Below are 16,079 nucleotides of genomic sequence, written 5' to 3' on the forward strand. Positions count from 1 at the left end.
TATGGTTTGTTATATTTTTCAAGTTTTATCGTGCTAATCTTTACAGAATTGGTTTTTGTAATTCAATACTTATGATAGAAAATTGTCGTCAATACAGTTTTTTAAATGTGTAAGCTCAATTAAAGATTTAAATATATTAATACTATATGCTGTAAGTATCTATTTGACTGGCAGGAATTGTTCTGTGTGGGTTTCTTCACTAATATAATTTGATTTTTTCCTCTTTCACAACAGGAATTTTTCTGTGTGGGTTTCTTCACTAATATGATTTGATTTTTTCCTCTTTCACAAGCACATTTTTTACTTCAAATTTTTTTGAAGAACTTTGGTATTAAAATTCTCATTAGGTAAACTGTATGAATGATTTGTCATATTGAGGCCCTCCCATTTTTAATATACCTGTAGTATTCATTTTCATGGATCAGTGAACATGGATGTCGTCTCTTCTCTTTCTCGCTTTAACTATAAGCCGTGTATCATTCTACATGGGAGGGCCTCAACAAGGTAATTGAGGGTTGGAACTAATCAACAGGCACCTAATTTATCCTTAACATAGGCATAAAAAATTGAATATTGCGAGTTAAATAGCAGGATAGGATTACAAATTAAACTGTGATAGATTTCTTGAGTTCCATATGTGGACGAGATCATGGTGAGGGGTAGATAGAGATGGCTTGGGCATGTTCTTCACACTCCCCAGGAGAGATTAGTTCACCAAACGTTTAACTGGGCTCCACAAGGTACTAGAAGAGTTGGAAAACCCAGGCCTACATGGCTGAGGACTATGAAATGTCTAGTTGGAAGTGGTGAATGGATAAGTATTGAATTAAAAGTTCAAGATAGAGACAACTGGCAAAATATAATCAAGACCCTTTGCATCAATGGGCGTAGGAGGAGATGATGATGATTTTCCTTTGATGCATTGTCACTGTATTGCATGACCTTAGCTTTTGGGTTCCTTAGAAAATACTAGGCTCTTTTTTCAGTTAAAGTGTTTATTAAGGCTAATTTGGTTTAAGGTTGCACGTACAAAATCTTGAGATTCAGCAAAATTAAAAGATAGCTAAGGAAATACCCAAAAATAGAAACCAGTGAACAATCCAAATTGTTTTAGCACATGCAAGTATATATGCACAATTTTCTTTCAAATAATTGCATTTTAAGCTTTTGACCATATTTAGTACGAATTAATTTTCAGTCTTACGTTTTAATCAAATAACTTTATTACGTTCTTAGATTTGCCGAGCTTGCTCAGAAGACTTTTTTTATATATATGGTAAATTGGCCTAATAAAAAGTTGTAAAAAGCTAACCAGATAGAAAGAAAATATGAAAAAAGAATAGAGTAAAAAGCAACTGGGGACCAAAGGGAGAATTTGTAAAGAGCTCCTAGTATTTTACTGCCTTCAGGGCACCACGTAAGATAGTGTAAGCAACACTCTCTATAAATTGATTTTACTCTACCTGCCTTTGTCACCAGTTGCAGGTTAAGTTATAAAGCTTATCAGTTAAACCACATGAACCTTTGCTCTCACTGATGGTCCTTGGGTAACTTTCCCTTCTTAGCATATATGGATTAATAGCTATCCCAGGAGCAAGTTGAGTGTATTTTGATGAATAGTTTAAGGAGTTCTCCAATTTGTTATGGGTCTGATCTACTGCAAGCTGTTTGCGTTCGCACTTGCAAGGAATTAGGTCTTGGCCTTACTAATTTCGTTTCCAGGCACCAAAGAAAGTCGTTGTGAAATTTGTGTTTTTTGGAAGATCATTTCAGAGCTAGATATTTTATCAGCACACTATGGCTTCCAATTCTTGCTTCAGAATCAAGCTCATAAAATATTACTACACATGCTGTCAGCACTAATCCCTTCACCAAATTTTTATAAGCACTGCATATCTGCCAGTTCTTGCTTCGGTATTAAGTTCATCTTAGAAAATTATCTCACTCTGTATCAGCACTAATCCTTTCACCTGCTAGCTTGTGGCTAGTCAAATTTAAATACTTTCTAATTTGTGAAGCATTCAAATTAATATTGATATCTTCACTGTGGCAATTATTTTATTTTTTTTATGTTAACGAGGTATCATTGAGGGCATAGTATTGAGTACATCATATTAGAATACATTAATATTAGTGCACATAATCTTCCCAATTCAGTAGTTGAATCATTGGAATTTGAAAAGTTAAAACTTGTTGGAATACATTTTTATTGAGCAGGTTGACATAAGTCTCATTCCATAGTTTATATGTTACAGTACGTATCTGTTAAACATTATTATTTGTCTTATATGTTAAGTTAATTTTAAGTTTATTGATATCCTTTTCTGGAAGGAACAGTTTAGACCACACTAGCTAAAACAAAAAATCAAAGCTCTCCCTTATTGGGTATGCCTCTCTTACTTCCCCTAATATTTCCTATCCATAGGTCAGTTATTGTCTCCCTATGGTGATGACTAGCAAACCCATGGCTACTATATTTCTAGTTCAATACACTCGTATGGTTATCTACTGGACTCTCACTATATTGAACTTTCCATTTTTTTAAATGTTTCTCCAATTTGTTAGAATTCAAGTTTGCTGAGGTTGTAAGGTTAGGAAACTTTTCAAGATTATTTTTACCCACACTCAAAGGGCACCATTTGCAATAACAATTAAGTGCTCCTTGGAGGAATGTTTGGAAGAGAGTTTTTCTTTCTTATAACAGGAGGTCCTACTTTTTCTGAATATTGTAGTCTAGGTACAGAAATTGAGATGTTAAGTGTAAGAAGAGATGTAGTGAATATTTTGGTACTGAACAGTCTAGTGATTCCTTGGGAGCAGCCAGAACCACTTCGGCAGAAATAGCCACGACTAGTAAAGCAGGCATTACTTGTTTAGACTTGTAACCTCACAAAAGGGCTTCCAGGGGGGATTTTGGCAGCCATCTTTTTTTAGGAACAGGAACTAAACTTTCTCATATTAGTCATTTGGTCAGCATCCTTGACTCCAAGCCTAATTTAGCACAAGGTGTTTTTAGCTTCCTCGAAGTCATTTTTCAGCCATAGGTAGTGAGTGCTAAAGCCATAATTACCAAAGTGGATAAGTTGCTACCACATTAGCTTGCACTCCTAAACTGTCTTTCAGGCAATAATTTCCGAGCCAGTTAGAGAGAAGGAGTTGATACTAAACAGACAAGTTTTCCCAGTAAGTATGGGAATGGCTTTTAGCATCTTAATTTCCAATTGGGGATACAGCCTGGCTAGTACAACTGCAATGATAATAATACAGACATCATCATAATGGTATGGGAAATTATGATGCTAATACCACATTTAAAATTACAACTATTATTATATTTAAATTTAGTGTTCTTGCTTGTGGGTTTTTGCCATGTGGAAAGCCCATGATCTAATTAATACCAGAATTGAATGAAGGCTTTGCTTAATAATGAATCTGATATTACTGAATCAAAGCAAAATTAGTCAATGGTCTGATTGGGGTGCCCTTTGTTTTAAAAAGAACTCCACATTGAAGTAATATTATCTCATCTCTTAATTGGCCACTTGTTTGAATCTTATATTTTACGAATAACCAGTACAACCTTAACTTACAATATAAAAAAAGCAAAACTCTACTTAACCCTTTCACCCCCAAAGGACGTACTGGTACGTTTCACAAAAGCCATCCCTTTACCCCCATGGACGTACCGGTACGTCCTAGCAAAAAAATGCTATAAAAATTTTCATATTTTTGATAATTTTTTTGAAAAAATTCAGGCATTTTCCAAGATAATGAGACCAACCTGACCTCTCTATGACAAAAATTAAGGCTGTTAGAGCAATTTGAAAAAAATATACTGAAAAATGTGCTGGGAAAAACATAACCCCCTGGGGGTTAAGGGTTGGAAATTTCCAAATAGCCTGGGGGTTAAAGGGTTAAAAATCATATAAAGTATACCAAGTTTGGGAACAAATTTATTTGAAAATTTTTTAACCAGAATCTTCAATATTTCAAGTAAAATTTTTGAATGATAATTTATGAAAAAGTCTTTTAACATAATTAAGGAAAATTACAGGCTATATACTGTACTGTAGTGCAGAAGCTGCTATAAGACTTTTCCTGGCATTAATAAATTTTCTTGTAAATTATGTACCAACATGTACAGTACTCACATTACAGAGAAGAGAGAAGATTGAAGAAAGAAAATGTTAAGGAGTAACAATAATATAACTCTTAAAGAAATTTGTGTATCACAAGACAAAATTAACAAACAAAAGAACAAGCAAATCAGCTGAAAAATCTAGTGAACATGTGGGTTAAGGCCTTTCCAAGACTCAAAGTCTGTCTAAAACAATCATATCTACTGTATATTGGCTCATAATAATGAGAAAATAGGTTTGGAGTAAAGTAATAGTTTTATTTTTCCGTGGTCCCAAAGTTTAGCTTTTTTTTTTTAGTTATTCCTTTACAGACTAATAAAAAGAGGAGTAGTCTCAATAATATCATCATCATTGTACATTTAGGAGTGTGCCTAGAATCAAGAAAGTTCACATACTGTATTTTTTCAAGTTCTGTGTCCACATTTACAAGAAATGTGATTAGAGAGCCTTTTCCTTTTAAAACAAGAATTATCATTAGGACAGTCTGTGAAAAAGTCCCCCCAACACAACTTGGTTAATCTTTTAAGAACTTTATTTCTTGATAAAAAAAAAAAAATGGAAAGGAAAAGCAGAAACCGAATAAGTGAAGCAAGAAAGGTACTAGGATCTTGGATAAAAGTTTGTAAGTCTTTCTGAAAGTAAGGTCTGGACTGTATGAATGAATTGTCAAGTGAAATTTTTCAAGTTGAATGGTAATGAAAGAAAGGAGATATAAAGTTACTTACCAGCGATATTTATATCGTAAGAAGGGTTGAAATTATGTAGAATATATGTGCAATATAGCATGGGCAAAATGGTTTGAAGGTTATTAGATAGATTAATGGGGTTTAAACAGGTTTTTCAAGAGGAGAGGATGGAGAATAATAGGGTGATGGGAAACATATATCATCAACAAGTATTGGAGATTTGAGAGATTGTTGGCCAGATAGAGTGGAAGGTGTTGAAATTAGGTCACTAACATCCAGGATCTTTTTAGCAGACTAATAATAGCAGTGAACCTCCCATGGTGAACTTTATCCATTACTAAAGTGTCTTTGCAGCATCCCTTCAGTCTAAATCTTAACTTGTACCTTACCTCTATTCCCATTTCCTTTCTTCAATCTTGCTCTCTAACCTTTTAACTTCCTTTTGTAACCTCAGGATTATCCCCCTAGTCATCTGCCGAGAAGGCTCATCCTTAATTCAAAAGTTGTAGGAGTTAATTTTTCTGAGGAACTATTTTTTTTTTCAGTATATAATCCAACTCCATCTTGAGAAGGCTGATACTCAGATTATTTTATTTATTTTATCTGAATACTATTTTGGTAATGGTGCTATACATTGCCATATACTATTTTGGTAATGGTACTTATACACTGCCATATACTATTTTGGTAATGCTATTTACCCACTTCCATAATTCTCTTTTTGTGAAGGGGGAGGGAGTCATATTTTTTGTAGGTGCAGTATATAAGCAAACACCATCATTATTAGAATTTTATCTGAATTATTTTTTGGTGATGGTACAGTACTTACCCTCTGCTACAATGATTCTTGAGAACATTGGGTAAATTAATAATAATTTTTTCATAACCACATTTCTTTGATTTAAGTGATCAGGTTCTTTACATATCTTTTGCCAGATGTTGGGCCAGCAAGTGTGATGGTTGGAAACCTTGTCCAAGGCAACAGGCTAGCCAGTGCACAAGGTCGGGATATGGGACTCATGGATGATGAAGATGGAATGAGAAGGGTAATTGTCACTTAAGTATTGTTTGATTCTTCACTGAGATATTTAGTTTTAAATACAGTTTATATTGTACTATCATACTGATCAAACAGGATGGTTAGCTAGTGCTAAATTTTGCTGTAAAGCATTCCAAAAGTTTTTGAGATATTAGTTATTGAGTAAACTCTTGATGGCTTAATTTAATTAATTTTTACATAACTATGATATAGAAACTATTTATCAAAGTTTTTATCAATTGTATGGAATTTTGTTTGATTTTTCAAACCCCATCTATTTAAAGATCAATCCTCAAATGTTATGAGCTATCTGCTGTGTTGTAAAAACTTTGTTTGATTATTTTATTCTTAATACTACAGTTTTCCATACAGTATTGGGAATTAAACTGATGAACTGGTATTACACTCCAGAACTCATGGGATTGATCTCAATGTTCTTTCCATAAAATCATCTAAGTTACATTCTGCAGTTATTTAGTTATGTTTCTTGCCTTAGCTTCAAGGTTTACAGTTGCACAACTTTTCTTCTTTGGAAATATCTTGGAATATATACTCTACTAATGTTTGTCTTTTCAGTATCACAAAAAGAATCAGCATGGAATTCTTGATTTTTAAAGACTACCCGTATGAATAGTATATATATATATATATATATATATATATATATATATATATATATATATATATATATATATATATATATATATATATATATATATATATATATATATATATATATTATATAAATATATATATATATATATATATAATATATATATATATATATATATATATATATATATATATATATATATATATATATATATATGTATGTATGTATGTATGAGTATGTATGTGTGTATTTTTTTAACTATAGGAATAACATGAATTTCTAGCTGCTTTCATTATAATAAATCTTTCATATTCTTTAATTTGATGTTCTTTAGAAAGTTTAGATAGCATAATAATAGTTTCACATACTGTACTCATGAATTTAATCTTTCCTGTATGAAGATATGAGATGTAGGGTCTTCTTTCATTATTTTTTTTTTCATAATGTATAGTATAAGCTTAGTTTAAATTTTTTCACTAAACAAAGAGTACCTGTACATGTCTTAACATGTGAGTACAGTATTTCTTATTTTTATAACTTCTTATTTTGATGATGAATTTATTTTTCTTGTTTCAGCATCCACAGTTTATAGCTGACATCTTGAAGTGGAGAGCTTCAACAACAGAAAACCATGAGATTTTGACTCTCTTAAATTCCAAAGGTCAAGTAGCTACCTCACTGACTTGTGCACAGTTACACAAGAAAGCTGAGCGTGTAGGCTGCTTATTGCTTGAAAAAGGGCATATAAACACTGGTGATCATGTAGCACTTATATATCCACCTGGAGTAGACCTGATAGCTGCATTTTATGGATGCTTGTATGTTGGTGCTGTACCGGTTACAATCCGCCCTCCACACCCTCAAAATCTACAATCGACTGTAAACACTGTTCGAACAGTAGTGGACGTGTCAAAGTCTTCGATTATTCTTTCTACCCTAACTGTTATAAAATTGCTCAAAAGCAAGGTAATTATACCCACATGTTTTCTTTAAGATTCCATTTAGTACCTGAAGATAAATTGAAATGGAGTATATTTATTTTTTTACTATTTCCTATACACTGTTTACTTTATATAAAGTTTGTAACTGCTATCTATAAAAGATATTCTTTTTTCCGTCCTCAGGAGGAAAAGTTTGATAGTGGTAAGAAATGGGCGCCTATACTTGATACAGATGATTTGCCAAAGAAAAGGCTACCTTCCATTTACAAAGCTCCAACTCCAGAAATGATTGCATATCTCGACTTCAGTGTGTCTACCACAGGAATGTTAGCGGGTATTAAAATGTCACATGGTGCAGCTACTTCACTCTGTCTTAGCATGAAGGTCAGTATTATTAAATTAAGGTTGTATATAAAAATTTGCCCATTTCAAAAGATGACATTGTTTTTTATTTTAAGCTAAAAACATAGTTTTGAAAGAAAGTTATTCACATTTTTGGTATATTTAAACCCCTTAATCTAGTGTGTCCTCATCTGGCTCAGTTCATTATCCTTTTACTTGTATCCTTTCTTTCATCCTGGTGTCCAATCTGTAAATTTTAAATATTAGTGTAACTGTAGGGTTTTACCTGAGATACACTTGGGCGCAGGAAGGCCTCATAGGCCCCAACAGCGGCCTCTATAGTCTAAATTTATAAGTCATAATCCAATTCACTTGTTAGTTATGATACAGTTATATCTTTATTGGATATTACCTTATTACTTTAATGATAATTAGCTCTCAGGCCTCCGAGTGAATTGCACTACCTCAGGCATTTGATTTTGACTAAACTTCCCCTTATTGCAAATAAACTGATTGTTGAATTGATGTTTAAGATGAGGAAAATAGGTGATCTAATGCCCCTAAAGAAAAGTTATGAAATAAGTTTAAACTGAAAAGTAATTAATAAATGAAAATTTAATATTTAAAGAGAAAACATGTACCACTTGGAAAAATTCTAATTCAAATAGAAATTATTAGTTAAGAAATATAAAAGAACATCAGAGCAGTTATTCTTTATAATTTGATACCAGTTAAGATTTCAGTCCTTATGTAGCTGTTAAAAGTTAAGGTTAAACAGAATTCAAGCCAAATTTATGTTTTAGATGAATTACTGAGATTAGAACCTGAATACACCCTCGATTGTCTTTTTCTCCAACACATTGAGGAATATGACAATCCGATTAAAAAACTCTGAATTGTAATATTTTTATGTCCATAATAAAATGAGGCGTTCATTTTGATATTTGGCTATAACATTACTTGCTCGTGGAAATAGCCAGCTAACCATTTATAATCAACTAAATTTTCATTATATAACTTTATATTTAAAAAAAATGGGAGTTGAAAATGTAACTCAATGGTCTGGCTAAGATATTTAACCTCCCCCGATGTTCATTTTGCATGTATATGAACATCAGGTAAATAAAGACAAGAAATTTTATAAGAATTCTGTATTTAAGCAATAATCTCTCAAATAAGAAAATTTTGTAATATCATCTAAGACTACACTTCATAACACTTTTTGTGTCTTGATGTGTGCTTTATTGTCTCTCTGGGCTCAGTTTTCTATTTATTTCACAAGTTGGTACAGTAATAGAAATAGGGGGAATTTATTATTATTATTATTATAATTATTATTATTATTGTTATTATTATTATTATTATTATTATTAGTGTTATTATTATTATTATTATTATTATTATTATTACTTGCTAAGCTACAACCCTAGTTGGAAAAGCAGGATTCTATACGCCCAAGGGCTCCAACAGGGAAAATAGCCCAATGAGGAAAGGAAATAAGGAAAAACTACAAGAGAAGTATAAGAACAATAACAACATTAAAATAAATTTTAAATATATAAACTATAAAAAATTGAAAATATCAAGAGGATAAAATCTTCAAAATAACAAGAGGAAGAGAAAAAAGATATTATAGTGTGCTCAAGTGCACCCTTAAGCAAGAGATCTTTAACCCAAGACAGTGGAAGACCATGGTACTGAGACTATGGCACTACCCAAGACTAGAGATCAGTTGTTTGATTTTGGATTGTCCTTCTCCTAGAAGAGCTTCTTACCATAGCCAAAGAGTCTCTTCTACCCTTAACAAAAGGAAAGTGACCAATGAACAATTACAGTGCAGCAACCCCTTGGGTGAAGAAGAATTGTTTGGTAATCTCAGTGTTGTCAGGTGTAAGAGGACAGAGGAGTATAAGTAAAGAATAGGCCAGACTATTCGCTGTGTGTGTGTGTGTAGGGAAAGGGAAAATGAATCATAACCAGAGAGAAGGATCCAATGTAATACTGTCTGACCAGTCAAAAGACCCCATAACACTCTAGCTGTAGTATCTCAATAGTATTAATAATAATAATAATTAAAACTTGCAATGAGCTTCACATTGTGGTTGTGTGCAAAATTAGTTAATTTCAAATTTCCTTCCTTTTTTATGAATTATAAACCTGATACTGTACTTGTATGCAATTTAATTTTATCATATATACCCTAATTTGAGCATTACTATTCATAGGTTGCTTGTGAGTTGTATCCATCTCGAGTTGTTGCATTGTGTTTGGACCCATATTGTGGATTGGGATTAGCTTTGTGGGTTCTCTCCTCGGTTTACTCCGGACATCAGTCCATTCTTATCCCTCCAGGCGAAGTAAGTATTTTGTTTTTATTTACCTGTATTCATAAATAAGATGTTTTGAATTTATAGAGAACTGTATTTTAAATGCAATTGTGAAATTTTTCTTGTCTCGCAGTCATGGTACAGTATTTTGTCCAAAATACTGTAGAATGAAATTACCTGTATTTGTCAGTAACACTAATATGTTTCATTTTATATTATCTATGATAACAAGAATAAACAAATTATTAATTCATATTAAAACATTATTTTTGTTCTTGCGTAATTCATACCGTTTTTACTTGAATCAAAGGGCCTAGTGAAGACTCTCATAGTTAATGCTAGTATAGTAATTAATCCAAGATTCTTAAGAAGGCTCTAGTACCTTCAGTCAATAACTGTCAGTTTTTCTTCCTAAATCAGTTCAAGAATGTGATCATTGTGCAACATTTTACATATTTTTCACCTGTTATGGAAAAATTCTTTCAATTGAAATCTTAGATTTCTTGTGTATTGAGTTTAGTGTCCTTTTTATGAGTTTGAAATCCTTTGTTATTTAAGTAACAAAATAGAAAACACTGATTTTGCTAGACTTGAACAAACTAGAAAATACTTTGTTTGCCAACCTTAGATAATTAGTAATGTTGTGTGATTAATAAAGAAATTTCTTTTTCAGGTGGAATTAAATCCTTCTCTATGGTTATCAGCAGTATCTCAGTACAAAGTGCGAGACACATTTTGCTCGTATGGAGTGATGGAACTATGCACAAAGGGCTTAGGATCTTCAATAACAGCTCTCAAGCAGCGAGGTGTCAATTTATCATGTGTCAGGACATGTGTTGTTGTTGCAGAAGAGAGACCTAGAGTTCAGCTTACCAGTTCCTTCTCCAAGTTATTTAGTGGACTAGGACTATCCCCTAGAGCAGTATCAACAAGCTTTGGTTGTCGTGTCAATGTTGCTATCTGCTTACAAGGAGCTTCGTCACCCGACCCTACAACTGTCTTTGTGGACCTTAGGTCTTTGCGTCATGACAGAGTAACTCTTGTTGAAAGAGGTGCACCTCACTCTTTGTGTTTAATGGAGTCTGGGAAGCTTCTGCCTGGGGTTAAGGTTGTAATTGCTAATCCTGACACTAAAGGGCAGTGCTCTGACTCACATTTGGGAGAGATTTGGGTTCAGTGTAATCACAATGCTAGTGGTTACTTTACAGTGTATGGTGATGATGGAACTTCAAATGACCATTTTAATGCCCAGCTCGTAACTGGAAGCACAGGAGAAGTGTATGCCCGAACTGGATATCTAGGATTCCTACGACGAACTGAATCTGTGCAGGCTGATGGAGAACTTCATGATGCAGTGTTTGTTGTTGGGGCATTAGATGAGACAGTTATTTTGCGTGGAATGAGATACCACCCAATTGATATAGAGATGACGGTGATGCGATGCCACAAGAAGATCTCAGAATGTGCAGTGTTCAGTTGGACCAATTTGTTAGTGGTGGTTGTTGAATTAGATGGGGCAGAATATGAAGCCTTGGACCTTGTGCCACTCATCACCTCATCCGTCCTTGAAGAACACCAAGTCATTGTTGGTGTTATAGTTGTAGTTGATCCTGGGGTCGTTCCCATCAACTCGCGTGGGGAAAAACAACGCATGCACCTAAGGGACGGGTTCTTAGCGGACCAACTCGATCCAATATACGTTGCATACAATATGTAATTCTAACACATTCTTCTGTCAGCCTGGTAAAAAAAGACATGATAATACCTTCTTTACATTTCCAACTCTCAGTATTGCCAAGCATAATTGTGTTATGTAAAATCCTGAAAAGTTGAAAGACTATACCATACCATTAGAATGTTGAGTGCATCTCCTAATTTGTAAGAATTTCTTACCTGTGGACAATCACATTTTTTTACACATGAACTAATTAGTCCACCTATCATTAACATCATTCTTGCTAACAAAATGTTAATAGCAATTCATTTCTACATTTATACATCTCGTCAGAATCTTGTGAACTCGAACTTTTGAAGTAAATTTTATTATTTACAAGTGCCATGTGCAGCCTTTTACAATTGCATTTGTAGTGTGATACATTTCAAATGAATTCAGTCATGAACTTCAGTAGAACCTAATTGATAGCTTGTGATAGTGTTTGTGAATTTTTAGAAAAGTTTTAATAGAGATAATGCTACTTAGGTATGAGTGACTCTCGGTTAAATGACTTTGTCACTAATCTGAGAGGGTGAAATGGTGATCGCCACTTTAAACTAGCCAAACATTGTACATAGTTTTATTTCGGCTTTGACTCAGGCCATTGTAAATATAGTATAAAATATATTCCCACTTTATTTAGTCTTTGTGATTTCTCAGTACTTCATTTTAATATGGGTGTGCATGTATATAATTAACCAGCATATGTGCATACATTGACATAAAACCTAAATGCACTACATTTAAGACACTTTATAAGATGTTGAGATCAACACATTTAGATGTGTTCTTTTACATTTACACCACTTACATGAACAAACACACATTCCCAATTTTTCAGTGACATACTTTAGATTTCATATTTATTTGTACATATTACACATCTGCACTGTATGTAGAAAAGATTGCATTACCCAGTTACTATGTTAGATAGTTTTTATAGAATAATGGACCTTGACTTGAACTGAATTACCCATCTTTCTTCTTCATCCTACATATATTTTCTTGTAATTTTGTTATTGTAATATAGGGTACAGCACTGTAATTACCAACATGTTTCCAAGAAGTTATGTATATTGCTGTGTGTAATCAAAATATCAATGTGTGTATAGTCTTACATTCATTTGAAACTACAACTATAATTGATAACTTAAATAGTTTTTCTAACAAGATATTGCATATAAAACAGCATAGACATGATTGTTTATTAATTAAAGTGGTAATATTACCGTGTAGACTGCAATGCAGCCTTGTTAATGGTACTTCCGAAAAGGATCTATTTTGTTTTAAAAATTTGCGTTACCAAAGTAACTTTTTTTTTTTTTACTTTCTCGACCAAACCTTTCACGTACAATTGTAAATAATGTCATTAAATAACCCATTACAACAAAAATGGGCATCAAAGTTAACTACCATGTAATTACATTCATCATATTATTATTAGTTACTCCAAAAGCCTTGAATAGTATGGACTTCAATTACTTTCAGGGCTCAACTTGTTCTCAAATGTTACATGAATATTGTTGTCGTCATCCTGGCCTTACATATCAGCAGTGCAGCCCCTCCAATAAGTACTTGTCTTGCAATCACATAATCCACATATTTCTATATTTTCACATATTGAAACATGAGCCAAGTTTCTAACATATTTACTTAGCTCATTTCTTGGCATAAACAATACTTTACACATTTTCTATACAAAAAAAAAGGTAATAAGTAAAGTTTTTAAACAACCACATAAAGTTTTGATGCTGAGAGATTCACTTGCACACTTACCACCTCTGTACATTTGTATAGCAGTAGAATATTTGTTACAGTCTCAAGCGCTTTAATGAACAGCAGCTTTGATTGTTACAAAGCTCCTAGTTCAATCCAATGCATCCCTAAAACCAGCCAAACCATGTCCCATAAGTATTCAGGTAATGTTTTGGGTGTGAATACAATGTGTATTTCAAGATACCTTGTAAACCTTTTGGTAAAATTTTGTTAATCATTTACGCTATGAGAAATGGACCTTGGCAAGTAAGAAGGGAGTAGTTTCTAGTTATATTGTAGATTTGCTGAGACACACTGCACACCTTGAGAGATGTTACAGTATCATATAGATTTTATATAGAGTTTAAATTAGATTGAAATAATTCTTTTCATTTATAGAAAGAGTATTTTAAAAGTCAAAATGGCTCAATTTTAATTTCAGTGAGTGCTAAATGACAATATTTCTTGGTCATACTTCAACTGTCTTCTGGGGTATCTTTATTGTTGTAAAGTGGTCATGCAGTTACTTGTCATTGTGTATTATATAATAAAACTAAATGATTTTGTAAGCTTCTGTATATCTCCTTAGAGTTCATTTATGACTGCAATGCTTAGTGAATAATGGGTATTCTTTATAAAAAAAATTTTGCATGTATGAATTCCCTTTCATAGAAATTAAGTATCATGTTTTTTAAAACGTGTTGTTTATGTCCAGTTAAAGTGTAAAGTAGATATCAAGTATTCATCACATATTTGGACTTTTTATATAAAATGATCTCCATACATATTTTCCACATAAATGGAATCTCCTTTGTAACTGTATTTCCCTAAGTCATGTCATTTTGCTTTATTATTTTTACCGTTTTGTCTGTACAGTTATATGCTAACCATTTGTTTATAGTAATTGTTATTGTAATAATTTTCCATGAATATTTGTATAAATGCAATGAAGATAATTTAATCAAAATGAAAATTTTTAGAGTGACTGATTGGATAATGTTTACTGAGGCTGACAAAGTTTAGTTATATACTAAAACTTTGTGTGCTGTTGTATACTGTCGCTTTAAGAAATTTATGGGTTCAAGAGCAGCTGTGAGTATCCCTTGTTTTTGTATACTGTCTCTTAAACTACAGTACAAGCAATAAATGTCAGAAAGAAAGGCAAGTAATGTTTGTTACCTGAATCACATGGGAAGGATTTTTCGTTATTACATTAATTGGTACAAAATATATTATAGTGAGATTGAGTACCATGGTGATTTTTTAGAATTTAAGGAAAATTTGCAAAACACTTGTTTTGGCTTTGTTTCTATCATCTGTTATTACATTTTTTGGGCTCAAGCCATGTCGTCCTGATGGAAGGTTCCTATAAGTAGCTTTCTAAGGGATATTTGCGACAGGGATATTCCCAGAGTATTTACCTTTAGGTCTCCAGAATTCTAACTCCTGGCGCGAATATCCTTAAAATTTCTCAAGGATATCGCATAAATCAGGGGACGTATGTCTTGATACGACACATAGCAATCTTCACCCCGAATAGCGTTTTCGCTTCGAGGGGGGGAGTGGCAAAAATAGAAGGGGAGCCGTTATCAAGGTACCCTTCCTCCCGTATTACTACTGAGTATCTAGATGGCGCTGTATGCAAGATAGCGCGCTATTCCTATTGTTGTAGCAGTTTCGCACTGTGATTTTCCCTGTTGCTCTTTCGTGTACGCTTTAGTTTCGTGGATTTATCATGCAGTCTCCAGCCTCTTCTGCCTCTGGAAAGTTGAGTATTTGATCTTTACAGTGTATAATATTTAGCTCCTGCTTCACAGAGAAATTAGAGTAATTTTAAGTGTTTGGAGCTTAGCCGGTCACCGGAGGCGCCATGGGCGCTGTCGTTCATAACGCATTTGTTATTTAGTTAGTCAAACGACATTCCCGGTGGTAATAGCATTTATATTTTGAGGCTATTCAATTAATGTAATACTGGGATGATTTTTATTACGTCGATTGTATTCTTTAGAGTTTCGGCGATTTAGGTAACCGAACCTCGCCCGCGCTAGGCTTCCTAGCCCCCGTGCTTCAGTTTACTTTCATGCATGATATAAGTCTACTTCCTAGTGGTAATAGCATTAATAAATATAAGCTATTTAGGCACATTATACTTTTAAAGATTTATACATAACACTGCATACATTTCCTCTTCCTACCGATCGTATACGTTAGAGTTTCGGTAATATAGGTAACCGGAGACTCACCCTGCGCTAGGCTAGATAGCCTATGCACTTTAGTATACTTTCATACATGTTCCCGGTTTACCCTCGCGTATCGTTTTATCAATTCACAAGGAGATAGATATCTCCTAGAATTATTATATACTGTAACTCGATAATCGTCTCCAATGGAGATTTAAGGGTAATCTCTTCTCCCTCTGAGTGCCGCCCTGGTGACAACCCTAGTTTGGTCCTGCCATAGAGTAGACACTCAGGCTTGACTAGGCTAGGGTTTTCTGTCTCTTAGCCTTGCCGGCGGGTAGCC

The 16,079-nt window shown here is 33.4% G+C and overlaps 1 protein-coding gene across 15 annotated transcripts in view; it reads left to right on the top strand.

Annotated features, from left to right (window-relative positions):
* The window catches only part of DIP2 (disco-interacting protein 2), a 262,033-nt gene extending 247,316 nt beyond the window's left edge, over window positions 1-14,717 (top strand). For all 15 annotated transcript variants that reach the window (XM_068348191.1, XM_068348192.1, XM_068348195.1 and 12 more), the window contains 5 exons: window positions 5,762-5,871; window positions 7,054-7,443; window positions 7,602-7,802; window positions 9,986-10,117; window positions 10,761-14,717. In XM_068348191.1, coding sequence (XP_068204292.1) covers window positions 5,762-5,871; window positions 7,054-7,443; window positions 7,602-7,802; window positions 9,986-10,117; window positions 10,761-11,804 — 1,877 coding nt within the window. In that variant the 3' untranslated portion in view covers window positions 11,805-14,717. The remainder of the gene's footprint in view (window positions 1-5,761; window positions 5,872-7,053; window positions 7,444-7,601; window positions 7,803-9,985; window positions 10,118-10,760) is intronic.
* The last annotated feature ends 1,362 nt before the right edge of the window (window positions 14,718-16,079 follow it).

This window comes from Palaemon carinicauda, chromosome 24, assembly GCF_036898095.1.
Source record: "Palaemon carinicauda isolate YSFRI2023 chromosome 24, ASM3689809v2, whole genome shotgun sequence".
Classification (NCBI taxonomy): Eukaryota; Metazoa; Arthropoda; class Malacostraca; order Decapoda; family Palaemonidae; genus Palaemon; species Palaemon carinicauda.